This window comes from Aythya fuligula, chromosome 23 (assembly GCF_009819795.1).
Source record: "Aythya fuligula isolate bAytFul2 chromosome 23, bAytFul2.pri, whole genome shotgun sequence".
In the NCBI taxonomy this organism is placed as follows: Eukaryota; Metazoa; Chordata; class Aves; order Anseriformes; family Anatidae; genus Aythya; species Aythya fuligula.
In genome coordinates this window covers 5060508-5088221 of record NC_045581.1, presented here as the reverse complement: position 1 = coordinate 5088221, position 27714 = coordinate 5060508, and the positions used below count along the sequence as shown (strand labels likewise).

The window sequence follows — 27714 nt, the reverse complement described above, 5'->3', positions numbered from 1 at the left end:
GGGTGCACGAGCTCTGCCCCCGTTCCTGGTGATCCCCTATTGAATGTGTTTTGGGGTGCATGAGCTCTGCTCCCTCTCCTGGGGATCCCCAGTGCCCATATATTGGGGTGCACAAGTTCTGCCCTCTATCTTGGGGATCCCCAGTGCCTGTGTTTTGGGGTGCACGAGCTCTGCCCCCTTTCCCGGAGAGCCCCAGTGCCCATATTTTGGGGTGCACAAGCTGTTCCCCCTCTCCTGAGGATCCCCAGTGCTTAGGTATTGGGGTACATAAGCTCTGCCCCCTTTCCTGGGGATCCCCAGTGCCCATATTTTGGGGTGCACAAGCTGTTCCCCCTTTCCTGGGGAGCCCCAGTGCCCATATTTTGGGGTGCACGAGCTCTGCCGGCTGCTGCATGGGGCAGGGGCTGAGCTGGGGGGCTCTGACCCTCTCGGGAAGGGGGGGTCCCACCGTGACCTGCCCCATATTGGGGTAGGGGTGGGATGCGTGGGGCTGAAGCCCCCAATCCTGGGGTGCTGGAGGCAGACAAGCGGGGTGTGGGTGGGTGGGGGACAGCGGGGGGGACCCCACAAAGAGCTGGGGCTCTGCAATGGGAACCCTCTGTCCCTTTGGGGTGACCGGAGAGCTGACCCGGGTGGCGCTGGCCACAACATTTTGGGGTGCAGAGCGTCCCGCGGGTGGCCGGAGCATCGCCAAACACCGTTGGGAGCGAACCCCAGAATTTGGGAGAAAAGAACCGGGGATGCAGGCGGGCTGAGATATCAGCCTGGGGGGGCACGGAGCGGGGTCGGTGGGCGAATCCCCCCTGGGCTGCCCGGTTCCCCAACCCCACCGGAGGCCCGGGACCGGGGCGGGGAGCTCGGAGCGTCCTCCCCCACCGGGTTGGGGGGAGCGAGGCGGCGCGGCACGGCTCGGCACGGCTCAGCACGGCTCGGCCAACCCTCTGCGCCTCCCCGCCACGCCATGGAGAGGAGCAGCGCCGGGCGGGAGCCGCAGCCCCAACCCCAACCCCAAACAGCCCCCGGTAAGGCTCTGGGGAACCGGCACCGGATCGGGCCCCTTGGGGTTGGGGTTGGGGTTTTGGGGAGGGGGCACCCAGGAGCAGGGCGGTGGGGCTGGAGATGTGTGGGGGGGGTGAGGGTGCAGGAATCGGCCCCCGCTACTTGGGGGAGAGGGCAGGGAGGGGGGCAGGATGTGGGGATGGGGGTGAGGGAGCCCCAAAGAGCCGCAGGGGTTGCCCCGCTCTCGGGTGGGGGTCCCGGATGCGGCCCTCGGCGCGGCGGATGCCGGAGCCCAGCGGGGATGCGTCGGGGCCTGGGGCGGTGGCGGGGTCCTTGGAGAGGAAAGGGGGGACCCCACGGATGGGAAAAAGGGGTTCCTGGAGACATTTGGGGCCGGGGGATCCACCCGTGAGGACAAAGCCCGGCGGCGCGGGCCCGTCCCTCCATTTTGGCGGTGGGAAGGAGGCGCGCAGCCCCCCGGCCCCGCGGCTGCGGCGCGGCGCTGCGGCGAGATGGAGCCTGCCCTTGACGAGACCTCCCCGGGGCCGTGCTGCCACCGAGCTCCCCCTCCTCGCCCCGGCACCCACGGGCACCCCGACACCCTCCCCGGGGAGCTGTCGATGGGTGCGGGTGCCGTGGCGTGGGTGGCCCCCGGCTCCCCACACCCCACTCGTGCCGCGCTCGCCGCCGCGTGCCGGCACCTTGGCCGGGGCGTGGGCGAGGAGAGCGGTGCCCGGCGGGGAGGTGACGATGGGGACGATGGGGACGGTGCCCTCCTGCCTCCGTGGGTGCCCCGGGGGGGGGGAGCTGAACCCTCCGGACCTCTCCGAAATGGGAGAGGGCAGCGGGGCCGGGTGTCGGGGCGCCGCTTTGTTTTGGCTCCTTTCTTCCAGGGGCTCCGGCCAAACGCTCTTTGGCCCTGGCGGGGTCGGCGTGCGCCGGAGAGGGGCTGTGACTAAGCAGGGCTTTGTGGCGGGGCCGCTTCCCACTGATGGAGGAAGAGGAGAGGCGGCTCCCCTCCCCCTCGGCCCCCGGTGCCCGCCGCAGCCCCGAGTGGGAGGGCCGCGCCGCCGCCGTGATTCATCGGCCTGGGCCGCCCGGGCCTTTTCGGAGGAGGGCAGGACGAGCTGGCGGCCTCCCCACCAGCACCCAAATTGCCTCTCGCCGTTTATCCCAGGCTCTTGAGCGAGCTGGCTGCGGAGAGCGAGCGTGACAGGGCGCTGCAGACATCTTGTCTGCCTCCTCTCTCCCTCCTCTGCCTCCCCTTGCATCTCCTTCCCTCTCCGTGCCCTCCCCGGTCTGCGTGGGGAAGGGGGACGCTCCCTGACCCCCCCTGAGCAGAGGCACTGGCCCCCGTGGAGGCTGGTGGAGGACGGACGGAGCTTGGGGTGTTTGGGGACGAGGTTTTTGGGCCCCTCGTGCGCGCGGATCCTCCTGCGCAGCTGCTGGTTGCACAGTGCCCCCCAGCACCACTGGCGTGGGGGACCCAAAGGGCCAGGAAGCCCACGCTGCTGCGTGTCTCCCGAAATAACGCAGCTTGGAGGCCCCAAACCTGCGGGGTTTGCCTCGTCCTGGCCTCCAGCGAGCGCAGGGGCTCCCCGAGGGGCGCAGAGGATCCAGCAGAGGGGCGCACGGGGGCTGCCGCCCCACGGCGAGCTGGTGGGGCGCGGAGCAGGGCACGGGGCACGGAGCAGGCAGGGCTCGGTGCTTCTTTGGGCCTGCCTCGGTTTCTCCAGCCCTTCCTCCCCCCTGGCAGGGAGCGCAGGGAGGGTGCAGGGCGAGCTGGTCGCCCGCCAGCTCCTGCGTTTGGGGGAAGGCAGCGCCGAGAGCGCTCGCCCGGCTCCGGAGCCGCTGCTGGGAAAGCGTCAGGGCAACGTGACGGGGCGTTGGGACGGTCCCGTGGTGCCATGTCCAAAATAACCAGCTCGCAGGGCTCCCTGCGGGGACGGGGACGGAGTGGCAGCGGCACGGAGCCGGGTCCTGCAGCCCCCCAGCCCCCGGTAGGTGCCCGCAGCCACCTTACGAGGCTCAGGATTTATTTTTCGGAGGTGCCGAGCCCGAACCTGATGATGGGAGCAGGGCCCTGCCTCCGAGCCGGCTCTGTGATGCTCACGGGTAGGATTGCAGGAGCAGGGCACGGGGTGGCAGTGGCGTGGGGCACCCCAAGGACGATGACAGCAGACAGACGGCAGGCAGGTGCCCAGGCCCCTCGCTCCAGCCAGGGCCACGCCGTGACCGTGGCCAAGTGGAAAGTTTTATCACCAAGGTGGTGGCGGTGCCCGGGAGCAGCTCTGGAGCGTTCTGCTTTCCTCTGCAGGGTATTTTAAACCCTGGAAACCCCCCCCGGGTTCTGGCCCCGCTCTGGCCACGAGATCCCAGCTCCCAAGTTCCCCTTGTTGCTCTCGGCGCGTCAGCGCTGCGCCCGTCTGGGTGGCCAGGACATGCTGGGGACGTGCTGGGGATCTTACTCACTGTCCCTGCCCCGTCAGGTGTGAGGGATGCTGCAGCACGGGCAAATCCCCTGGAGCTGGGTGGGTCCGGGCAGGGCATGCCTCTGAGGTTCCTGTGAGTCGTGGGGAGGTGGGGAGGGACGGGGGCAGCACCGGGGCTCTGAGCAACCCAAGTAACCCAAGTAACCTCGCCCCAAGGCTCTGGGGGCGAGGAGTGGTCCTGGGGGCACATCCTTCCCCCTCCTGGTGCTGCCATCCAGGTGGGGGAGGCAGCTGGAGACGGGCAGCACGAGGAAGGGCCGAGGGTGTTTGTGTGTCCCCACCGGGCTGCAGGCTCCAGGGAGCCATCGGTGGCTCCAGGGCTGGGGTTGGCATCGGGGTCTTGTCCCCGTGCAGGGACTCGTTCCCTGGGGTGGCGCTGGCAAAGGTGGCCAGGGGCTGTTGTCCGGGCACTGGGACCCCATCCTCATCGGGGTGGTGCTGCAGCAGCCACGGGCAGACCCCCGCTGTGCCCACCTCCCCTTATGGGGTCAGGATCAGCCCCATCCAACGTCCCCAGAGCTGCCCAAACTGGGGACAGCTTGGGGATGCCGCGGCGGGCCCGGCTGTGCCACGGAGCGGGTAGGTGAGGATAGGGCACAGCGAGGGGATCTGAGGTTAAGGCTCACCGGGCTGCCCTCCCCTGCCCCTGCCCTCCCGTCGTGGGATGCTCTCCTTCCCAGAGCCGCCCCCGGGGCCTCGATGTGCTCTCGCTTCACGGCACCGGGAAATTGCCTCTGCCTGGCTGAGCATCCCCGGCCACGTGCCGGAGGGGCTGGTGGCGCTCGATGGCACCGCGATGCCTGGTGTCCAGAGCCGGGATGGGCTCCTGGCACCGCAGCTCTGCCCCCGTGCTGCTCCTGGCATCGGGGTGCAGCACCTCGCCGGGTGCCCAGCACCTTTCCCAGCCCCGCAGCCCGCTTTGATCCCTCTCCTCCGGGCACAGCACCGTCCCACGTCCCCCTCCAGTGCCGCCCGGGCTGGGGGCTTCATGGGAGCTGTGTCTGGGGGCCGGGAGCTAATCCCCTCTGGAATGCCCCAGGCTGGGGCAGAGGGGCCCCCGCCCGCCTGGGCGCCGGCAGCGTTGGGTTTCAGGGCAGCTGCCGCGCCGGAGCAGCGACAGGGACAGATGGCTCAGGGCTGGCCCCGCTTGGGCTGTGGCTCCCGGAGTTTTGGCCGTGCCCCGGCCGTGGGTGCCACCATCCCTGCGGGCAGCGGGCTGGGAAGAATCCTTCCCCTGGGCCGTGCTGGTGGCTCGGTGCCCCGCGGCGATGGGTGGCAGGGTGGCACCTCCCCGGCACGGCTGGGCGCACCTCGGGGGCTCGGGGAATTATTTGCATCTGTTGCGAGGTGTCAGCACGGCCCTGAGGCTTCGGCTCAAGTGGTGGTGGCCCCGTGGGCTGGGTCGCGTTGGGAGCGGGTGCGGAGCCTGCCTCGGGGCTGTCCTGCGGGATGTGGGATGTGCAGGATCGGGCCAAGGGACGGGGCCGGCTTCCTGCGGCACAAAATACCCGGAAAGGCTGCGGGAGGGCTGGGGCTGGCCGTGTCCTGCCGTGGGGCGGCCGACGCAGCCCGAGCCCATCCGGGGAGCGCCCGGAGCTCCCCGCAAGCTGCGGAGCCCCCAGCGTGGGTGCTGGGAGCCCTGCACCCATGGGTGGAGGGGTTCCTGGCGGTGCCTCCCCGCGCAGCCCGGGGCTGTCCCCTGGCCGCCGTGCGGAGGAGCGGCGCCGGGCGGTGTTTGCACAGCCCATACTTTGCCCGTCTCCGAAGATTGCAGAGAGCTCTGCAAACACGGCCGAGCTCCCTGCCTGACAGCACCCCGGGGTGAGAGCCGCGTCCCGGGGCAGCTCCTTGGCTCACCGGGTCCCCGTGCAGCCAGCGGGGACATGGGTGTCACTCCTGGGGAGGCGCAGCGACCCCTCCTGCTGCTTGGGCATCGGGGCTGCGATCCCTAAGGGTGCATCTCCTGATGGGCTGCATGGGGTTGCTGATCACCACGGCCATACAGCACCCACGGGTGGCCCCACAGCACACCCCACAGCTTCACAGAGCCACCAGCACCCCCTGCACAAGGACCTGCAGCAGAGCTGCTGAGGACGGAACCGCTTCCCCGGGCGCTCCGTGTTGAGGGCACTGCTTTTATTTTTTTGGGGGGGCGGAGGGGGCACCCCGGGGTGCACGGAGCGGCCACGGCGCGGGATCGTGGCGCGGGGAGGGGGTTGTTTTCTTGCGGCGGCCTCGTGTGCATTCCTGGGGCATGAGTTCATGCTTGTGCGCGGGCCACGGCCGCAGCGCGCCGCGGCGCTGGGGGGACACGGGCAGCAGCACTGACGTCAGGACGAGGGGCCCGCGCCCATCCTGCCTCCGGCCGCGCCGGTGGAAGCAGCCCCGCATCCTCCGGGGTGCCCCCGAGTCCCCAACCCACCCTTGGGTGCCCGCCGTGGGGCGGCAGCTGCTGGGGGAAGAAGGGCGGCTTTGTGGCCGCGGTGCCTGGCGCAGCCCCGGCCGCTGGCGCTGGGCTTTGTGCGCCTGGCACCCGGCGTGGGGAGGGCGTGGGGGGGCGTGGGGGGGCTTGGGGGGACGTGGGGGGGTCTCACGGGGATGGGGGTGCTCTGACACCCCCCGTGGATTGATTGCCTCTGCTCTGTGTGTGTTGCAGGGAAGACACCGTCCCCGATGGGAGACAGCGTGCTGCCCCTCGCCGTGCAGCCCCCCTCGCCCGGGGGCACCCTGCACGGAGACAGCCCCCCCCCAAAGCACGACCGACCCCTCCCTCCAGCCGTCACCCCCCCAGGACAGCCCCCATCACCCGTCCCTCCGGCCGTCACCCCTTCCAAAACGAGCATCCCGCCCGTCCCTCCTGCTGTCACCCCCCCAGGACAGCCTCCATCACCCGTCCCCCCCTCCACGGAGAGCAGCACCCCGCAGCGTGACCGCCCCGTCCCCACAGCCACCTCGCCATCAGGACAGCCCGACTCCCCCATCCCTCCCACCATGGCCCCCTCGGCAGAGAGCGTCCCCCCCTGGTGCGAGCAGCCCCCCCCCGGCCCTCCCTGCCCCCCCGTTGTGGGGCACCCCAAAGCAGAGGCATCGCCCCCCTCCGCCATCCAGCCGCTCCCCGACCCTGCTGCCCCCTGCCCGGCAGAGACGCTGCCCCCCGGGAGCACCCCCCAGGACCCCGCTGCCAGCAAAGGGGCCCCCCCCGATGCCAAAAGCCCCCCGGGCAGCGCGGCAGGACCCCCGAAGGACGTGCCCCCCAAGGGTGACCGCTCGGCCCCAGCTGCAGCATCGCCGGCTTCGGCCGCCAGCCCCAGAGCCAAGCAAGGTGGGTGACCCCGGGGGCGCAGCATGACCCCTGGCACCCATGGGTGCTGCTCCGTGGCTCGTGGGGGAGCGGGGTGCGGGTACGGGTGCTGTTTCTCCCCATTTTTATGAGCGTTTCTCCCCCGCTGCAGACGCCCAGAAGGCGCAGGCGAGGCACAAGCAGGCCAAGGAGCGGCGCGAGGAGCGGGCCAAGTACCTGGGTGAGCAGCAGGGGAGCGGGGGGGCTGGTGGATTTGGGGTGCCGGGACCCCCCCCGGGGGGGAGCTGGGAGGGAAAGTGGATGGGAAAGGGGCAGGCGGGGCAGCTAAGGAGCTTGGCCGGCTCGCTGGCAATCCCATTAGCTGCTATTAGCAGGCTGAGCCCGCGGGGCAGAAGCAGCCGTGCCTGCGGGTCTGCCCCCCCCCCAGCACCACACGGGTGACCCCACTGCGTCACCCTGCACACCGTATGACCTCGGGGCTCCCCGGTGCCCCCCAGTTTGGTGTGGGTGCCCCCGGCTGCGTGGGAGCCCGGCTCCATCCCGCGTTCAGGCAGCAGCTCGGGGCGGCGGAGCCCCCGCGCCGCCCGTGGGGCCCCCCGCTCCCCGCGCTCTTTCCACCCTCATTCCCCCATTGTTTCCCCCGAGCGGTTCGGCGGGCTCCCGGGCTCCCTTTTGTCCTCGCCCAAACTCCTCCCTCGCTTCGCCTCGCCACGCCGCGATGCTGCCGGCCCCGTGCACCCGGGGAGCCGCTCGGCCCCGTGCCACGGCCACCGCCACGCGGCCCCACTGCCACCCCGGGGCTCTCCGGGTCCCCGGGGAGCTGCGTCCCACCGGGGGGCTGTGCGAGGGTGCGACCCCCTTGCCCGGGCTCCTCCCTGCAGCTGCCAAGCGGGTGCTGTGGCTGGAGAAGGAGGAGAAGGCCAAGCTGCTGCGGGAGAAGCAGCTGGAGGATCGCCGCAAGCGGCTGGAGGAGCAGCGGCTGAAGGCGGAGAAGCGCCGCGCCGTGCTGGAGGAGCGGCAGAGGCAGAAGCTGGAGAAGAACAAGGTGGGACCGGGGGGGCTGGGGGCTGGCACAGCGGGGATGTGCAGCCCCCTCGGGGCTCCGTCAGCCCATCCTGGGCTCCTCGGGCGCACGGGTGCCTCAGCCAGGGCGGGTGCCGCTGCCCCTTCTCTCTCCGAGTGTCCCCGGGGCTGTGACAGCCCCGGGCTGGGGCTCTCCGGGCGTTCCCGTGCCCGATCCCATCCTGAGCCCGTCCCTCTCCCCGGGCAGGAGCGCTACGAGGCGGCCATCCAGCGCTCGGCCAAGAAGACGTGGGCAGAGATCCGGCAGCAGCGGTGGTCGTGGGCTGGGGCCCTGCACCACGGCTCCTCGGCGCACAAGGACGGTGAGTGCGGGGCTGGGCGCGCAGCGGGGCCCCCAGGGCTCTGGCTGACAGCTCGGCGGTGCTCGGGTGAGCAGGATGGGTGCCACCAAACCCAAAGTGCTGCTTTGCTGCTGCGTCGTCGCCCCGCGCTGTGCTGGGGCCCGCTGGGACCCCTCGGCTCTTCCCGTTTCTTCGTGGCACCGTGCCCTAAAGGCTGGCTGGGACTGGAGGCTGCGTCCTCCCTCCTGCAGTCTGCGCCCTGCGGGGTGGCCGTGGGGTGGCCGTGGGGTGGCTGTGGGGCGTTGTGCGGCTCTAGAGGCCAGGGTGAGGTTGTGGAGCTGTGCGAGGACATCACCAACGTGTTGGGATTTGTGCTGCGGCGTGTCCCCGCGTCCCCCTGCTGCGTGGGGGCAGCGTTTGGCCCCAACGTGGGGGTGAGCAGGGCTCCGTGCAGCCGTGCCGTGCCCCACGGCGGGCTCCTCTCCTCGGGGACACCTCCCTCGTGGTGCTGGCACCACGGCTCTGCGGGCGGAGGTCCCGGTGGACCTCCAGTGGACAGGGCTACGGCCAACAGCACGGTGGGGAGCGTCGCGTCCCCGAGCCCTGGCTGCTCCCCTCGTGCCATGGGGCGGCTGCAGCAGTGCCAGCAGTGCCTGGCCGGGCTGCGTGTGCCAGCGTTGGGTGCGTGGCACTGCCTGGTGAGGCTGAGTAGAGGTGCTGGGTGTGCAAATGTGGTTTGTACAGGTGCTGTGTGGCTCGTGGCACACTCGGGAGCAGATTTCTCCCCCTCGCCGTGCGGTGCCTGGCAGGGTTTGGCAAGGGGACGCCCTCCGTGTCCCCCTGCCACCTCCCGTGGGGACACGCGGCCAGCGCTGCCCCCAGCGCCGTGGTTTGCTGAGCTGGCTGCTGCCTCCTCCAGCAGCGGGCTCTCTGTCTGCCCGCCCGGGGCAGAGGGGTGCCGGCACCCTGCCGAGGCGTTGCTGTCCCCCAGCACCATCCCGGTGCTGCCACGGAGAACAGGAGCTGGTGTGAGAGTCATCCCGTGCCTGTCTAGTCCTGCTGCTCCTGGCTGGCAGCTTCCGAGGTCCAGCCCGGGTTGTGGGGACCCCAAAGTGGCAGGGCCAGGAGCTGCTGCGGTCCCCGAAGATCCCTGCATGACTCCAGCATGAGCGGAGCTCGCGATGCCGGTGCCCGGACAACGTCGTCCCCCGGTCCCAGCCTCTCCGTACCACCTCCTCCTCCTGCCCCCTGCCCCTCCGCAGCCCCACAGCCCCACGTCAGTGCATGCTGCATGCGGGGGGACCCCAGCCCAGCCCTCACACACCCCGCCCCCCCCCCCGACCTTAATGCCCTTGTGTCTTTTCCCTCCTCCAGGTGCGAGCCGGTGCTCGGTGTCCGCCGTAAACCTCCCCAAACACGTCGACTCTATAATCAACAAGCGGCTCTCCAAATCCTCCGCCACCCTCTGGAACTCTCCCAGTAGAAGTAAGAGCCCTTTGCGTGTGCCCGCAGCGCAGGGGGGCACAGCCCGGCCCCCGCCCCACGTCAGGGACCCCCCCCCCATAGGCAGGCAGCCCCCACCCACGTCCCCCCGACCCCGCCGTGCCGCACGGTGCCCGCGGAGAGGAGGAGCCGTTCGCTGTTTTCTCTTGCAGGAGGAGGCTGGAGCTGGCCGGTGGCTCCTTGCCCAGCCACGGGGCATGGCAGAGCCGGCCGGGAGGAGGAGGAGGAGGAGAAGCACTGGGTGGTGGCACCGGGATAGGGACTGGGATTGGGACCAGGGAGCCTTTTTGCTCCCTGCCCCGGGGCAGCTTGTGCTGTGTGAGCTGTGTCCGATGGGTGCAGAGGCGGCTGCAGCACGAGGCTGCCCACCTCCAGAGCTTGCTCGGGGCCGGTGCCCACCCTGATGCCCATCCTGGAGTCAGGGCACCGTGGGTGCAGCGCCGTGCAGGGTGCTGTGAGGTCGTGGTGGCCTGGGCGAGCTGCCCGGGGCTGCTGGCCGTGCCGCGGGGCTGCGTCCAGCGCCGGGGCTGCTGTTGTGTTTCTGGGTTGCCTGGAGATGGGCGCGCACCGCCGGGTATAAATAGCTGGAGCAGCTGATGCAGGCGGCTCCCGACGGCCCCCGCGCTGAGGCTCAGCCGGGGGAGGCACCCCCGGGGCTGTCGGCTTCACCTTGTGCCCTGTGCTGGTGCTGGGCACGGTGCTGGGTCCCCACCATTGCTCCAACCTCTCTGTTTTCTCCCCTCCTGGCAGCAAGGCGCTGCTCCCAGCCTGGAGGCAGGGTCCTGATGGAGAGGAGCACAGGGTCCCTGTCCCTGCGGGTGCTATCCACGTGGCCGTGGGGCGCTGGGTGCCAGCAGCAGGCACTGGAGGGCAGCTGGCAGCGTCCCCGTGCCCAGCTGAGCCAGCAGCGTGGCTGCAGGCCACAGTTCCTCGGGTGCAGCGAGCCTGGTCTGGCTCCTGTGGCACGCCCGGCAGCTTCAGCGCGTCTCCTTTGGGGCAAGGGCACGGTGCAGTGCCCTGCAGCAGCCCTGCGCCGAGGGCTCGGTCTCGGTCTCACTGGGACAGGGTGCATGAGGAGGGTGTGTGCCTGCGTCGGGTACGAGGAGGGGACTGGTGGAAAGGGCAGTGAGGAGCAGAGCTGGCCCCAACGCTGCTCGAGATGCTCACTGCGGGTGCATCTCGGGATGGGGCACGGGGATAACGTCGCCGTCCTGCCGCAGCGCCGTCCCTTGGGTGCCTGGTCACCCACCAGCGCGTGCGCCCGTGCAGTGCCGTGGTTGTCCGTGCCAGGACAACCCCTTTGCAGCTGAGGTTTGGGCTTGGCAGCTGTGGGGCTGAAGGAGAGGGGCCCGGGGTGGTGCCGGGGGGCTCTGGGGAGCACTGAGGGCTCCTCTCCCTTCTCAGACTGCAGCTTGCAGCTCAGCCCCTGGGAGAGCAGCATCGTGGACCGGCTGATGACGCCCACCCTCTCCTTCCTCGCGCGCAGCCGGAGCGCCGTGACGCTGGCTGGGAACGGCAAGGAGCAGGGTGAGAGCACGGGGGGCACAGAACCACGCGGGGAAGGGGGCAGGGGGCTGGGGGCTGGGACCTCTCCGCCGCGGGGCTGCGAGGAAGGAGCCCGCAGCCCCCAAGAGCTGGTGGTGCCGGAGCTGTGCCGCTCGCCTTCTGACGGCGCCGCTGCTCCGACCCCCCCCCAGTGCCCGTGTGCCCCCGCTCGGCCTCCGCCAGCCCCCTCAGCCCCTGCCACAACCACCGCCTGCAGCACCGCTGCTGGGAGCGGCGGAAGGGCCCCGCCGGCAGCCCCGACGTGACGCCGCGCCGCCGCACCGAGTCCTCGCCCGTGAGTGTCACCTCCCGCGGGGACACCCCTCCCGGGGTGCTGTGCTGGCTGTGCCGGGACGGCCCCGGGGCACGGCTCGGCTCCCGGCCGTGCCAAACACTGCCGCTGTCTCTCCCTGGCCGGAGCAGAAGAAGAAGGAGAAGAAGGAGAAGGAGCGGGAGAACGCCAAGGAGCGCAGCGCCTTGTCCCGCGAGCGCAGCCTCAAGAAGCGGCAGTCGCTGCCCGCGGCACAGCCCCGGCTCCTGCCCGCAGGGGACAGCAGGTAGGGCCCCAAAACCCCCACCCTGTGCCCTGTGACACGCTGTAACCCCCACCCCGGCCCTACTAACCCCCCCTTATTTCTCTCTCCATTTGCAGCCCCGGCCCCAAGAACCGTCCCTCGTCCCCCGCCACCCCCAAAGGCCGCCCGGCGTCCCCCAGCCCGGCCCTCGGCTCCCCCCACAAGCCGCCCCTGCCCCGCAGCGCCCATTCGTCCCCCAAGGTGCGTGCCAAAGCCCGGGACGAGCGGGGCGAGCAGGAGGGCCAGGTGAAAACACGAGAGAAGAAGGAGGAGGAGAGGGGCTCAACCCCCTCCGACCCCCCCAGGGTGCCCGCAGAGCCCCCAGCAGGTGGGTACGGATGGGGGGCGGCCATGGGGGCGGCGGGGCCAAGGAGAACAGGAGCAGTACTCACTCTGTGTGCACCCCACAGCCCCCCCGGCCCCTGCAGCCCCCAGCCCCGCTGTGGCCACCCCCCCCAGCAGACCCCCGGCCGGCACCACGGACCGGGAGGAGGCCGCCCGGCTGCTGGCGGAGAAGCGGCGCCAGGCCCGCGAGCAGCGGGAGCGGGAGGAACGGGAACGTCGGGAGCAGGAGGAGCAGGAGAGGTGGGCGTCCCCCCACCCCCGGCTTTGTCCCCCCGGTACCCTCCCCAAAAAACCCTGCTGAGGGTCCCCTTCCCCGCAGGCGGCTGCAGGAGGAGCGGGCGCAGCGGGCGGCGGAGGAGCAGAGCCGCAGGGAGGCCCTGGCGCGGCAGCGGGAGGAGGAGCGGCGGCTGCAGGAGGAGCGCGAGGCTCAGGAGAGGGCTCGGGCTGAGAAGGAGGAGGCCGAGAGGCTGCAGAGACAGGTCTGGGGTGGGGGGATGCAGGGGGGAGAGGAGGAGAGGGGAGGGAGAGGTGGGGTGGAGAGTGAAGGTAGGATCAGAGGGTGAAGGCAGGGCTGGGGGATGGAGGGAGGGTTGGAGGATGAAGGCAGGATGAGGATGAAGGCACAATGAGGATGAAGGCAAGATGAAGGTGAAGGCAGGATGAGGATGAAGGCAGGGCTGGGGGATGAAGGCAGGACTCGAGGGTGAAGGCAGAGCTGGAGGTTGAAGGCAGGATGAGGATGAAGGCAGGGCTGGAGGATGGAGGCAGGATTGGAGGATGAAGGCAGGGCTCGAGGGTGAAGGCAGGGCTGGGGGATGAAGGCAGGACCAGAGGATGAAGGCAGGATGAGGATGAAGGCACAATGAGGATGAAGGCAAGATGAAGGTGAAGGCAGGATGAGGATGAAGGCAGGGCTGGGGGATGAAGGCAGGACTCGAGGGTGAAGGCAGAGCTGGAGGTTGAAGGCAGGATGAGGATGAAGGCAGGGCTGGAGGATGGAAGCAGGATTGGAGGATGAAGGCAGGGCTCGAGGGTGAAGGCAGGGCTGGGGGATGAAGGCAGGACCAGAGGATGAAGGCAGGATGAGGATGGAGGCAGGGAGGGTTTCCTGTGGTCCCCCCGCAGTGGGATGCAGGAGCGTGGAGCAGCCCAGCCCTGCCATGCCCGTGGCAGGGGGTGGCGTGTGGGGAGCACATCCCAGGGGACACGGGATGGGGTGCTGCAGAGCCCCCTGCTCATCCCGTCCCCACTGTCCCCACCCCACCCATCCCTGCCGCCCCAAATGTGCCCCAGAGGGAAGAGGCCGAGGCGAGGGCACGCGAAGAGGCCGAGCGGCAGCGCCAGGAGCGGGAGAAACATTTCCAGCGTGAGGAGCAGGAGCGGCTGGAGAGGAAGAAGGTGAGGGCTGGGGGCTCCCCTGAGCGCTTGGCACTTGATGGGGGGGGTCCCCAGGCAAGGGGTCCTGCCCAAAATTTGGGGCAGATCCCCCTGGTGGGGGCCGTGTGTGAGTCCCCCTCCATCTGCCCTGCAGCGCCTGGAGGAGATCATGAAGAGGACGCGCAAGTCGGACGCGGGAGATGCCAAGGTGGGTGCCCACCCTGCGGGGTCCGCAGCCCCCTCCCCTCCCTGCCGCTGCCCCTCACGGCTCTCCTCTCCCCGCAGAAGAAGGAGGACAAGAAGATCATGAACGGGAAGGCAGCCGAGCAGGAGGATGTCACAGGTACACACAGCACCTTCTGCAGGGCTGGGGACAGCACCCACAGCACCCTGAGGTGCCCAGGGAACCCAGAGCCATCCTGCTCTCTGCCTCGCCATGCCCCGTGCTTCGGGGGGCTGATTTGGGGCTCTCCTCGTGTCCCCAGGCCGTGAGAAGCGAGCGGGGCCAATGCCCAAGGCCGAGGAGCTCCCTGAGACGGAGACGCCGAGCATGGGGACGCCGGGGACACTGAAGGGTCCCTTGGGCGAGGGGCTGCAGCCGAGGTGAGCACAGGGGCGGGCAGCGGGGCGAGGAGCGCGGGGAGCCCGGCTCAAACCCGACTTCCCACCCCAAAGCTCCCCGGCCAAGGAGGTGGCGGCGCCCGTGGTGAACGGCGTGCAGCCCGGCAAGCACGAGAACGGCTTCTCCGGCACCGAGGGCTCCCCGGAGCTGCTGGAGCTCTCCCACCACAGCAGCAGCCCCGGCAGCATCATCCCCTTCGGCGACAAGGAGCCCTTCCTCAAGCAAGCCGTGGTCAAACCCCCCCAGGTCACAGGTGAGAGACGCGGGGGGCTGCGTGGGGGGCGACGCCACCGCGGCCGCCCCGGCTCTAACAGCGATTCTTTCTCTCCTCATCCCCACAGAAGTGCTCTGAGGGCCCGGCCATGGCAGATGTCCCCGCGGGGCCACCTCGCACGTGCCACCAGCGGCCCCCCGCAGCCCCGTAGCTGTTGTCAGAACAAACACCGCGCTGCTCCCCTCCGCCCGCCGCCCGCACCCGGCCCCGCCACGAGGAGCCCGGGCGGCGCCAGGCCCCCTGCCCGCACCGGGGCCTCCTGGTTTCTCTCTCGGTTCTCGTTTTTATTTCATTTTATTATTATTTTATTTTTTAAACATGCACCTTATCAGACTGACACCCTCACCCTAGCAGCCTGCCGTGAGCCGCCTCCTCCTCCTCCTCCACCCCCCCAACCCCCCTGGACGTGTGGTGTAATAATGTAGTTATTTAACTCGCTGGGTACAATGGATGTGAATAATGTAAATAGAGCTCGGCCGGGGGTGGGCGTGTGGGGGCTGCTGGGGGGGGGGGGGGCTGCCCGCGCCCTCGTGTCAGTGTCGTGCATTTGGACAACCTCCAACAATAAAACACGGACAAGCGCCCGCGCCTCGCCTCGCTTCGTCCCCGGGGATGAGGAGTTTGGGAGGCAAATGGCGGGGCTCGGCCCCTGACGGGGCGCTGAGGGCCGGGCACCGCCCGCCAGGGCCCCGCCGCCATTTTGCGGCCCTCCCTGGCGCCAGGGAGCGGGCGAGGGAGAGGGAGGCGGAAGCCGCGGCGTGCCCCGCGCAGAGCGGGGGGTGCTGGGAGTTGTAGTCCGCGCGGCGCGGCCGGCGGAAGGGAGAAGCGGGTGGGTGGACTACGACTCCCGGCAGCCCCCGCGGGAGGGAGGGCGCGAAGCGGAAGTGCGTGAGGGGAGGTGGAGGCGCCTGCCTGCTGCCGCCGCCGCTGCTGCTGCTGCTGAGGAGGCCGCGGGCGGAGCGGGGCCGGTGAGTGCGGCCCGGCCCGGCCCAGTTCGGCCCCGTCTCGTCCCTGCCCCTCCGCCGGGCCCTGCCCCGCGCCCCCAGCCCCGTTCCCTCACCCCAGCCCCCGGCCCGAGCCGCTCCCGGCCAGGCCTTGCCCCCCCCCACACCCATCCCGGGCCTCACAGCGGGCTCCTCACGGTGCCCTCCCCTCCCCCCCCCACCCCCCCCCGGTTCCCTCCCTTTCCCCCCGTTCGCCCCCTCCCGGTTCCCCCATCCCGGCCCCGGGCCCCGCTCCGAGCTCCCGGCTTCGGCCTCGCCGCGGCCTCGTGGCTGGGCAGGGCCTCGCAGCCCCCCCCACACCCCCTCCCTGGCCCGGCCCTGGAGGTTTTGGGATCCCCCCCTCGGCTCACGGGGACCTCCCCCCCCCCCCCTCCGACAGCCCCGTCCCCGGTGCTGTGGCACGGAGCGGGGCCGTGCTCTGAGCCCCCAGCCCTGCGGCACCTCCGGGGGAGGCTCGGGGGAGGCCTCGCTGCTCTCTGCAACTGCCTGGAAGGAAGGGGTGGGGAGCTGGGGTCGGCCTCTGCTCACAGGGAACTGTGCCAGGAGCAGAGGGAACGGCCTCAAGTTGTGCCAGGGGAGGTTCAGGCTGGAAATGAGGAGACATTTCTCCTCAGCAAGAGCGCTCAGGCGTTGGGACGGGTTGCCCAGGGAGGTGGTGGAGTCCCCGTCCCTGGGGGTGTTCAGGGAGAGGTTGGACGTGGTGCTGGGGGACAGGGGAGTGATCCGCTCAGATGATCTTGGAGGGTTTTTCCAACCCTGATGACTCCGGGATGCTGTGACACCCTGTTTCCGTAGCTCATGCTGTTTGGGCGAGGTTAAAGTGCCCGAGGCTTTTATAAACATGTTCTGAAGTCTCTACAAGCTAATTGTTCCCCTAATTGCCTCCTGCACGGCTTTCTGAGTGCACTGACACGTCAGAAGGTGACGTGATAAGTTCAGAACAGGCCACGCTCGCTGTGGTGGCCGTGCAAGCTGCGGGATAAGATCTGTTCGCTGGCCCTGCGCATGAGCCCACATGGGGTGTGTGCTGTTACGTGTCCCACGGCGCTTCCTCCTTACGGATCAGAGAGCAGGAATGCCCCTCGTGGGCTCTGAGTGTGTCCCAGGGGAAGGAAGACCTGAAAAAAACGTGTGATGAACAAGTGTAACCGCTGGGAAGGTGGCGTGGGGTTGTAACTGGGTGGGTGGGAGGAGGAGGGGGCCCTTCCTTACCTGCTGGACGCTTTTGGGATGCTCTTTCCTAAGATCACACACCCAAATCATCCAGTTCCTTCCCGCAGAGGACTCTGGCAGTATTCCTTCCCTCCAGTAGCAGGCAGGTAATTAACGTAATTGCTCACGGGAAGGTCGAGGGGAAGTTTTGTGCCTTTTGTGTGGGCAGCCCCGCCAAGTGCTGCGGCCACGGGGATCTGTGGGGTTGTGTTGCATAACCTGAGCCTCCTCATTCAAACGTTCCTCAGCAGCTGCCTTTTGAAGCTTGGCCTTGCGAATTGCCTTCACGGGAGCGTGTTGTGGAGACAGGAGGGTGGGTACCTGGACGTGCCCTGCGTTCTTTTTAGGAATTCAGGAGTTGGGTCTGCCTGCCCTGAACCTCTGCAGGTGCTTAGCCCAGCAGGGAAATGGCTGACTGCGAACTGCATCGCCGGTTACACAACCTGACAGCAGCTAAGAGGATAAAATCGGGCAGTTATTGTGGAAAGCTGTCTAAAATGCACGCTCCCGTGACGTGGGGTCCCTTGCAGAGCCGAGGGCTTTGTGCTGGTCTCAATTTCCTTTGGATTCTGCTTCCCGGTTTTGTTTCGCGTCCTCCCTGCTGTGAATTGGCTGCTCCTAAAGTAGGGACAGGGAGGGACGTGTGTGACAAGCGGATTTGGGGAGTGACCCCAGATGTCCTTAGGAAGTTTCCCGTGTTGGTTCCTTGCTGTTCCTTCTCAAAACGCGACGCCGCTTTCCTTTGCCTGGGGCTGCTGCTCGGGGGGAGAAGGGAGAAGCCTCACCCCGGGGGAACACAGGGGCGTTGGAGCTGGCACCATTTTCCATCCAGGAATAAAAACGGGGCAATGTTTCGATGCTTACCTGCCAGCTTACGGTAAAGAAACACCCTGGCTGTGACAAGGAGGCATCTGTGATGTTTTCTTCCTGGTATCTTGCTTGCTGTGAGCTCCCTGGAGTGGATCCATCCATGCGGGACGCGTGGAGCTGACGGGGGCAGCTGTGTGCTCTGCAGGCCGAGCCTCTGGCCCTGCCACCACTCTTCGCACGAGTTGTGCCTGTTCCTTGCACCGTAATGTCTCCTTCCTGCTCCCTTCATCCCTAATTCCCTCTTTGCAGATCTGTCTGGGCACAAAACCAACCTGCTCTTCTCCTCAGTCCTCCAGCAAGCCCTGCTCGCAAGCTGAGGGCCGAGATGTCGGCGCAGCCGTGCCCCCTGCCATTAACTCTTCCAATTCTGCTGGGAGCACAGCATCTGTACGAGAAATGTGCTCTGCTCTCAGGTCGTGATAATTTAATTTAGCCGTCTGCTGGGTTCTGCAGCTTAGTTAGGCCAGGAAGCTTCGTAAGCCCTGCTTAAGCAAATAATTAGTCATTCAGCTCCAGCCAGGCCTGCGCTGAGCTCGCTGGTGATGTTAGAGGCTGGCATGCTGCTGGCCAGCTCCTAGAGGTGTGCTTGGTGCTATCATGAAGCCAAAGCATGACGTGCTTGAAACAGGGAATAAAATGGGTGCTCCTCCACGCAGGACAGCAGATTTATTTCTGCCAGGACAATAATCCCGGCGGTTTTGGGGGTCGTGTTTTCCTCTGAATTATCCCAGCACGGAGAGCTGCGTGGTGTGAAGTTGGTGCCTATTTATTTATCCACGCAGCTGAGGGCAGAGCATGAGGAGCGGAGCTGGTGGCTCCTGGGGGAGCTGCTGCGAGGCTCGGTCAGCAGGGGGTGGTAGGCGCCGGGGTTGTGCTGGTTGAGGTCTTTAGGTGGTGTTCAGCCCCTGCTCTGCGTGCTTCCAGCTGGCCCCGTTCAGCTCTGGGCTTGGTAGGTCGGCAAAAAGGCTCAGCCAGCTCAGGAGCCAGCACGAGGGCTCGTCTCCTCCTTCCTCTTGGTGCTGGAGTCACCCCGAAACGGGGACAGGGACGGAGGGGGTGCTGTTTTGTGGGTGGCAGCCTGGGTTTGGGACTCAGGAGCCCCTCCTGCCCTGAGGGAAATCCCCCTCCCTCCTCAGCGAGAGGGAGCAGCAGCAGGGGCTGGCTGACAGCGGCCGTCACCGCTGCTATGTCCAAGAAAGTGAGGAGTTCTGCTTAATTTAGTGCCATGGTGTCAGAGCTATGAATAGGCCAGGCATGGGACTGCATTGTGTGCCAGCAGGGCGCTGGGTTTGTGCTCACCCCCTCCGTGGTAACCGGCAGCTAAAATAATGACACAAAAATAATAAAAAAAAATAACAGCATGCAGACGACATCCAGTCCGGGGCACAGTTCCCTCCCCGGGACCAGCTTTCTGCCAGTGCCCCCCTGTCCTAAACCCCAGGAGAATGCTTGGCACCTTTCTCCCCTGCTGTATTCGTACGAGGACGAAGCCTCTCTGCAAAGCCCAGCTCGCAGCCTCTGCTCTGCCACGGAGCAAGCCTTGCCACTCAGCATTTCATCTCCACCTCCGTCACCCGGCCGTTTTTAGCCCGTCCTGATGCGCTGTGGGGTGGCTGCGGGGCGGGGGGAGAAAGGAGAGACCCTGGCTGTGAGGTGCGGCTGCTGTCGCTGGTGTCACAGCTCCTCCCCAGCGCTGCTGGCGTTTCGTTTTGCCCTTTGGTTGAGTGCAAGGAAGAAATGAAAGGCGGGCAAGTAACCCCCAAAGTTTCTCTGCTCTGAGAGTACGAACAAGGATGGCTTGGGGGGCAGGGTGGGGGCACCGAGCTGAAATCCTGGTCTTAATAGGTTCAGTGTTACCGGTGCTGAGCTGTGCCTTAACGGAGGACGGTGTGTGTGATATCATCGGGGGTTGGCACCTGATTATTTTGGGCCCTGTGTGAGGTATTGCAGTTAATTGCTCCTTCAGGGCTATGGCTGAGACCTAAATTCCCTGAGTTTAGGTCTGTGTAGCCACCGTCTGCTTGCGCTGGGCACCTTTAGGTGGCCTCTTCTACTGGGAAACAGCGTCGGGATGGGTGGGTAAAAGCAGAGCCCAGTGCTGTGCTTGTCAGGTCTCAATTGGTTTAAATTTTGTTCCTTTTTTCCCTAGGTGAGAGCTCAACTGCTTCTCCTAAAGCAACGTTCAGGAACATCCTTGATGGGAGACCTGTACGAGGTGCGTAACGCCAGGTCATGGGCAGCCCTTTCCTTGTTTTTTTTCCTTAAGGAGACAAGATTCAGGTTAAGGTAGTTAACGCCCAGTGCTGGCTTGGTAATAAATACCTGACTGGGTTTGCTTTTTGCAGCTTGTAACTGAAAATTGCCAGAGGTTGAGTGTGTGGAGAGTGTTAATCCCTCAGGACAGCCCCAGTCTGGGGGCTGTGGATTTCAGAAGATACCCCAAATTCAATTGTTTGTACCAGCACTTACTGTTTCTTTGGGAGCATAACTTCCAAACTGGTTAAAGAGCACTGTGACGAAGGAAATATCAGTGTATGTGGCGTGCTGGGTTCCAGACTGCAGGGACCAGAGCGAGCTGAGAACTTCACTGGAGGTCACAGTTTATTGCTCTGTTGCTGCATGGGGAGTAGGACAATAACTTCCATCACTCATGGCTCCGAATTCTTTTGGTTGTAAAATAAGTTGGAGCAGTTCTTGCTTCTCTTGCTCTCGGGGGCTCTAAAACTGCACTCACAAGGATTTGTAGGCCCCCAGCAGTTTCGACAAGGGTTCAGCTCCCATCCAGCTACTGCTCGGAGTAGTGGGGCTGCACTGCGAGGCAGCAGGTAGTTTTGAGTGAGATCTGAATTTTCTGCTTGTCTGCTCCTCTGTTCCTGCATTGTGTAGGTCTGGAAGAAGAAAGCTGTCGAAAGGTTTTTCCCTTTTTATTATAGAAGGTGTTTTTTTTTTTTTTTTTCCTGTGTTTAACAGGAAATCCAGCTGCCTGACTTCTGTTACAAAAACATCCATGCTGATTTCTAATCAGCTTCTTGGATATGTTTGCATTGAGCTCCATGTCACTAAACAGTCTGAATAAAAACAGAAGACTTTAAGCTCGAGGATGCCTACAACAGTTTTTAGCCAAGTAACTGGTGTCAGAATTAGTCACCAATCGGTTTACAGCTGGTCAAATTCTTTGGAAAGGGATTGTTCAGCACAGCAATCTGCAGAATCTGCCCTTTTTGGAAGAACCTGTAAATAATCTTCCAGCCATTCTATAGAACCTGCTTTTAATTATCTGAAAGCAGTGCTGACACTTAATGCCAAACTTTTTAAAATATTAGTTTAATTCTCTGCAAGCCCAAGCATACTTTAAGGAAAATCTTAATTGTGAAAGCAGATAGAGCGGAGAGAAATTGGAACAGCTATTGACAAACTGAGGCTTCTCTTGCCATGGCAGAATAATCGGAACTTTTTTCCCCCGAAGCGTGTTTGGCATGTAGTGAAGTGGAACACACTGTTTTGAGTTGTTTTGTTTTTCGTTTTAGCAGCGTTGTCCAGGAAAATTTTTGCTGGGGAGCTTGGTAGGTGTGCTCGCAGGCTTTAGTTTGGCTTCTGACACTCATCTCCTGAAAACGTTCACTGGATACTTGCTGTAGGAAGAGGAATCGCTCTTCTGCTCGTTACCTTAATGAAACTTGAACTGTGTGATGAGAAATGGCGTTTTAATTTTCTGGGGTGGCAGTGGGAGCCATGCAGGTGGCTCGTTCTCCTTCCACTATATTGAGATTTGTCAAACATGACTCATTTCAGAATATTATTTTCATCTTTTGACCTCCTGTAGGCACTTTGATAGCCAAAGCTGCTGTGGTTGTGTTTTATTTGCTCTTTGATAAAACTTCCAGATCTGGTTTCTTGCCCTGAGATTAGGGCTGCGATTTTTAGCTCGGATTTCACCATTAAGAGCAGTGTGGTTGTGGTTCAGCAATAAAACACGGCCGCCAGCGGGTATTAACACTAATTTCCACGGAGGGGGGGGGTGACCGTGGTTAATGGTTGGTTCAGCCTGTTAGAAGGGAGCACCAGATAAATCCTGTCCCAAGGGAGCTGCGAAGCCAGTGCTGCTGCTGCTGGAGTGGCTTTCCTCAGTCCAGGAAAACTTTCATCTCCTTGGAGATACTCAGGAATTGGAGGTGCCGCGTGTCTTTTTGTTATTTTTTTAGGGGTTTGGGGTGTTGTGGCCGCGTGCCGCTGTGCGAGCTGCCCCTCAGCTGTGAGCAGCCTCGACAGGTGCAAGAGCCAAATGCTGCGGGCACTGCAGCGAATTAATGCACGGGGTGAAAAATAACCCTTTGGAGCACTTGCAGAAGAAAATAAAAACTCATTCTTTGCCAGATACGTGTCTAAAAAATGACGTTGCTCTGATTTGACACGGGCGTTCGGGTGCTGTTACTGGGAGTAGGGAGTCTGAGTGCAAGGGGAAGTGCTGAGCACCAGATTTATTACGGATCTGTGTGGTTTTTACATCAGCCCAGCAGCTCGTGTTTGCTTATTGAACCAATTTGTTCTCGTTGGTGTCATTCAGAGAGCGGGTTGGTATCGGGCAGCGCAGCTCGCGTTCTGCAGCCAGGTATTAAACTGAAATGAGACCGTGCTGAAACGCGTTTGAAGAGATGCTGACGGTTGTTGAGTTGTATTCAACGCTTCTTTCAGCTTCCTAACTCGTGTCACTGTCTGCTAACTAACATTTGGTAGTCCTTACAGCCTTCTTCTTGGCCAGCTCTCCTGACGTCCACAGCTGCAGCTTATCTCTTCAGCTTCCCCGTGGGGTAGATCAAAAATCACCACTTTGGTGTATTTTCAGGGCTGTAAATTACAAGATCATGTATAAGACTCCGCTTTTAATTGCTCTGTCAGATTTTCTGCCTCTGCTAGGCATGGATTTCAGTAATTGCTATTGTTTAAGCTTATAAATAGCCAATTTATTGTTTTCACTTCAGAAAGAACACTGGGCTGATTTTTCTGTTCGTTTCAGCATTTTCCAGTCCTGCTATCTTCGCAGAGTGCAGATTGGGAAATAGGGTCCGTGAGCAATCCATATTTTTTTTACCTTCTGGGATTTTAAACTTGCAGAGAGGGAGCTTTTTGGCTGGTACAAAGGCTACTGCAGTTTAAATAGAGGAACGCCTTTCAAATGTCTGATCCAAATGGTAAAAAGCTTGTCTTTTTGTAGAAAATGAAACTAACTTCCTAGGTGGTTTTGTGAGTGTTTTTATAAGGGTATTTCTGGAGGATTGCTGTTTTCTATCGACAAAGTAGACTGTGTGAGATGTTTTGTAGGATTTTGTTGTTTTGTGTTGAATTAACTAATCTCATTTGTGTCTTGGAGCTCAGGATTATGAATTGTAGACTTGGCTGAAAGATTTTTCTTTAATTATTCACCGATAATGGAGGCTATTATGAGCAAATCGAGTAGCAGTTCAGCTGTTTCTTCCCAAACTGAACATTTGTGCTAGGGGATGACAAGATGCCTAGGCAGGAATGTTTCCACTAATGAGGTAGTCTCGTTTGTGTTGGGTCTTACAGCAAAATAAACTATTTTTTTTTTTTTTTTCATTAAATGTTTGCCAGAAGGGAGCAAGTAGATTTGTTTTCCTCCCGCAGTTCTGTAGGAAAAAAGCTTTTACAAAATATTCAATATTTGCAACTTAACGTTGTGTAAATACTGTGTAATGAACCGAAACTACTGTAACAAGTTCTGCAGTGATGTGCTCCTTTCTGAGGTATGTACATAAACCATTTCACTTGTTACCACATCTTCCACGTGTGTATACTTTGTCTGTAACACCCGAAGTGCTTCTTCCAGGGACGTACCTGCTGTGTTTTCCTCTTTGCTGGGGTAATGTTGGTGTTAGCAGTCCCTAATGGCATGCTGGGGATGGAGAGATTTCAGCTGTAACCCTGCTAAATGACCGCTCTGTGCAGGGCTCTGGTGCTTCTGCTGTTTTAACATCTGCGAGAGGTCTGAAATAATAACGAGTGCTGCTTGAAAGACTTCAAAGAAGGAGCAGAGGATGGAAAAAGACAGTAATTAAAGTAGCATAGGCCAGTTGGAAATAGGAAACAAATTCCTGGAAAAAGGCATTGTGAAAACAAGAAATGTTCTTCGTTTGACCCACATCTTGGCACATAGAAATGTTCTTTACAGTGTTCTGGAATATGAAACTCCTGGCCTATGGTTTCTGCTTGAGCAGCGAGCGTTGAGCACGTTTCCTACCTTTCTTTCCATATCTGGAAGAAGGGTTAGCTCTTAGTTGTTGTGTGTTGTCTTGGTTCTCTTTTTTTATTGTAGTAGTGCTCGAAGATGAAAACATATTGTTCTACAGAAGGTAATTCAGCCCAATCTTCAGTTGGATGACAAATACACAGCATATCTTAACAGGAGTTTGTGGTAATGTTGTCTGGGGAATAAGCAAGAAAACACAAAACACGAAGTGCTTTTATCACAGAGCAAGAAAGAATGGTTATTCCCAATTTTTCCAATGTCCACTGTGCAAGGCCCAATGTTAGAGACCTTTCCACAAAAAGCAAGCTTTTGCTCTTTACCCATAGACAGACCCAACAGCATTAGTAAGTCAGTGACGTGTTTTCATTTTTTTTTTTCCCCAAAAAGTTGGTAAATGTGGTGTAGAAGACACTAAACCTGGGAATACAACCTTCCTCTTGGGTGAGAGTAGGACTTGGTTGCTGTTTCAGAGCAAGAGTAATCTTCACGTAGCCTTTGAAGACTTTTGTTGTTGGGGAAATAAACAGAACGGTGTGTATCTTTGAACAGGTTTATTTCGTGGCTGAACACAGAGTAAATGACATTCCTGCTGGCAGCTCAGGGGTTTAATAGCACGGAGTCATTTATGAGGGTCTGTTTACTGTTGTTTTCTCCTTAAAAAATTTACACCCCCCTAGCAGCGCGTGGAGGAATACTGAAATATAATCGTTGACCTGTCAAAGCTCTGACAGCTCACAGGGACTGGTGGCACCCTTTGAAGACAGTGCGATGCTGGTGGATGAATTTGTCAGGAGAGCAATTATTTCTCTTGGCTTGTGGGTTCTCTTTAATGACAAGGGAAAACACCGAGTCCTGACTCCGGTAAGACCGTCCAAATGAGCTGAGAGGAGCTGCTCCAGTACTGCTGTGCAGATGGAATGAAAACTGGTGGCGTGTACGTAAGAGGAGATGGGGCGAGGAGTGGGGCAGGCAGAAGAAAGGAGGAGGAGGTAGACGTAGGATTTGAAAAGTTTGAATCCAGAAACAATGTTCTTCAAAACAGTCCATGAAAGAATTCGTGGTGAAAGGGGCAATGAACTTCTGCAACTACATCTGCTGTTAAAATGTTCAAGGTAACGGTGATGGTTCTGGGTGCAATCTTGAGTGACAGCTTAAGGAAGCTAGACTGCTTTGGATCCCTGACAGCAGTAAATAAAAGAATGTGAATAAAAAGTACTTCAATGCGTTTTCTTCTCTTTTCAGGTGTGTTTCCTGATTTCATAACTTACAGAGCTGAGACAGTGAAAACTGACTGTTGAAGGGTACAAGGCGTGAATCTGCTTGAGCAGGTAGGCATGAAAAAAAAAGAAAAAAAGAAAGTAAAATCTTCCAAGGTGGTAAAACTGCCTGTTCTGGTGCCTGGCATATACCTCCCAATATCCCCTATATTCTGGGTATGCAGCATGTTAAACTTTATTGGTTTAATTCTTTTTTTTTGCTGAAGTGTTGCACTGATTTCAGTCAGCAGTCACTTGAAAAGCAGCATAAAATTTCTACTTAACTGTCCTGAATAATCTGAAGCCTAGGGAGGCCGTGGAAGTGGCTAGCAGCAGTAGACTTCTCAGTGCATTTTTTCCACTGCTTGCAGCAGAGTTGAGCGCTCATTTTGAATTCTGTCAGAAGATGTAAAACTGGTAAAACATTAACTTCTCTGACACTGTTTCATGACAAAAGCTCGTCTTTGGGCAAAGTCCATTGAAGTGGCTTAGTGGGAGCATTCTCTATTCTATTTTTTCTCTTTGAGCGTTGTGATGGGTTGCAGCAAGGATTTAGAAATGGAGAAGGCAAACTTGAATGCTTGAAATAGCCTCCAAACTTTAAGAAACGTTGTCAGAGGGTTCCAGGCTGATGGTTCTCCATCTGGAAGCCCTCTGCGTGTGTCAGCAGGAGCAATCGTGTCCCTTTAAAGGTAGAGGTGGAGTCAGTGCCATGGGAAGGCAACTCAGGAGCTGGCAGCAGGGAGGAAATGTGAGCCCTGTTGGAGCAGGTTGCTAATGAGGAGTCTCCATAGCACTGTGTAAACCCTCTGTAGTCCCCTCTCAGGACCAGGCACGCTTTATCTTCTGATGCTTTGCAAAGCTGCACCCCCCTGTGAGCTGAATGAGGCTGTGAGCATGGCTTTGGGTGCGCAGCATCATGCTCAGTGGAAAAACCTAAAAGGTGTAAGGTAAGCGAGCAGCCACTGCTGCCTTCACTGGTCAGCTTTGCTTCATTTACAGGTGCCTGTGTAACATCAGGGTAATTCTTAACAAGTGTTACAAGAATAGATTCTTTCAGAACTTTTTTTTTTGTTTAGGAGCTGAATATATTTTATTTCAGTAAGTAAATCATTAATTCTTAGAAGGAGTAAACGTGTGCCACAGTATGTTTATAACTGCAGTGTTAACATAGGGGAGATGAAGCGACTCCAATGCTTGGTTTGTTTAACCTCTTGGTTCCCAATTGAGCACAGAAACTTGGTTTCTATTCTAGTAGTAATTACCTCACATTAGGAATTAATCATCCTTCTAAAAATTGGCAAAGATTAAAAATAGCTTGTAAGGCAAGGGAGCTTTTGGCACATGTACCGCATGTACCACGCTAGTGTTTGGCTAGTAAGTGCTGCGGATCAAAGTAAACTGCAAAGACTCTTAAAGAGCTTAAAGCAAGCGATACTTTAAAGATCTATTTTGGGACCTTCTGAGGACTTACACCTCTTGTTAAAGAGGCTGAACTTTTAAAATTGTGTTTTAAAGTGGATCATGTCCATTCTAAAAAGGCTTGTTGTCAAGCTAGCCCAAGGTTGGAGGGAGCAGTTCTCCCTTTCTGCACCTCTGTAATTGCATGACTATAAATGTTGGTATTTACTGTTGGTATTTAGGGGAACTATTTAAAAAAAAAAAAGAAAAAAAATGGTGTGTTAAGTTTTTGGACAGTATTTAGCTCTTTGTGCAATATCACATAGCTGTAATTGTGGGCTGCAAGCCACTTGTGCTCTGCTCTGTCAGGTCAACTCTAACCACGTACTTTTTCTTGGAAAATGATTTATCTCAGAAGAGGCACAACCAGGAAGAGCTGTGGTGAGAACTAAATTCTAATGGTACTGGCCTGTTAAAATATCTCAACTTGTATTGAATTCAGGCTTGATAAAGTTAACCTATAGCCGGTATTATGTTGAAGTGTAGCTTGTTCTTGAACCACCGGGTTGTCATAATAATGTCATCCCTGACATTATTATATCAAAGCCCCAGAGGATTTAGTTGGGAGCAGTTTTATGATTTCAGGATGCGATTTAGATCATCTTCATACGATTCAGTTGTTCCTATTACCATTGTTTCTTCTGTTTTGTTTCCATGTTCTGGTTCAGCGTGCTAGGTTTTTGATTGGCTTTGGATTGATTTTTGGCTAGCTGACCTTGGAAAAGTTGCCGTTTCCACAGATGTAGTTAGTGAATTAAAAGGAAATATTTATAAATGGGCCTTTCATACATTCTTTCCCAGAAAAATGACCATGCATAGGAGTGAACTTTGCTGTAGCAGTGGTAGTGCTTGTTGATTTCCCCTGGTGCATTTTTTTCTCCCTTAATAGAACAGGAAACATTAACTCTTCTTAATTTCTGCAAACTTTCTTCTGCGGAATGATGTTAAGATATTTTAGTTGAATGGGGATGGCATTGTTAGTACAGTGAAAGGGGAGAAGGGGAACATGTAACATGATCTTAGAAACAAAAACAAGCTTCCCACTTCTGGAAAGTACCAGCCTGTGATGAAGCATGGCCCTGTTTCCTAGCAGCTGCCCCCGTGCTGGGCATTGTGCTGTTCCTCAAAGCGCCCTGGCAGTCGTCGGAGTGTTTGGTAACCATATATGTAATTTGGCTGCGTGGAGCAACTGAAAGTGAAAACAAGTCAGTCCGCTGGAATTTCCTTAAAATGGATACAGAGAGAAGGG

The 27714-nt window shown here is 60.5% G+C and overlaps 2 protein-coding genes across 3 annotated transcripts in view; both read left to right on the top strand.

Annotated features, from left to right (window-relative positions):
- Positions 1 to 917: 917 nt before the first annotated feature.
- On the top strand, positions 918 to 14978 carry MAP7D1 (MAP7 domain containing 1). The gene is made up of 18 exons (XM_032202215.1): positions 918 to 1022; positions 6148 to 6813; positions 6944 to 7012; positions 7674 to 7837; positions 8063 to 8177; positions 9531 to 9641; positions 11064 to 11186; positions 11357 to 11499; positions 11628 to 11761; positions 11857 to 12107; positions 12190 to 12364; positions 12444 to 12603; positions 13418 to 13522; positions 13656 to 13709; positions 13787 to 13844; positions 13987 to 14104; positions 14177 to 14376; positions 14465 to 14978. The coding sequence occupies exons 1-18, from the start codon at positions 962 to 964 to the stop codon at positions 14473 to 14475; spliced, it is 2718 nt and encodes a 905-aa protein (XP_032058106.1). The 5' UTR covers positions 918 to 961; the 3' UTR covers positions 14476 to 14978.
- Positions 14979 to 15323: 345 nt separating this feature from the next.
- The window catches only part of THRAP3 (thyroid hormone receptor associated protein 3), a 32450-nt gene continuing 20059 nt past the window's right edge, over positions 15324 to 27714 (top strand). Inside the window, exons 1-3 of one of the 2 annotated variants that reach the window (XM_032202206.1) lie at positions 15324 to 15365; positions 19633 to 19698; positions 24991 to 25076. The gene's annotated coding sequence lies outside the window, so the exon portion shown is untranslated. The remainder of the gene's footprint in view (positions 15366 to 19632; positions 19699 to 24990; positions 25077 to 27714) is intronic. The other variant, XM_032202205.1, reaches the window with a different exon arrangement.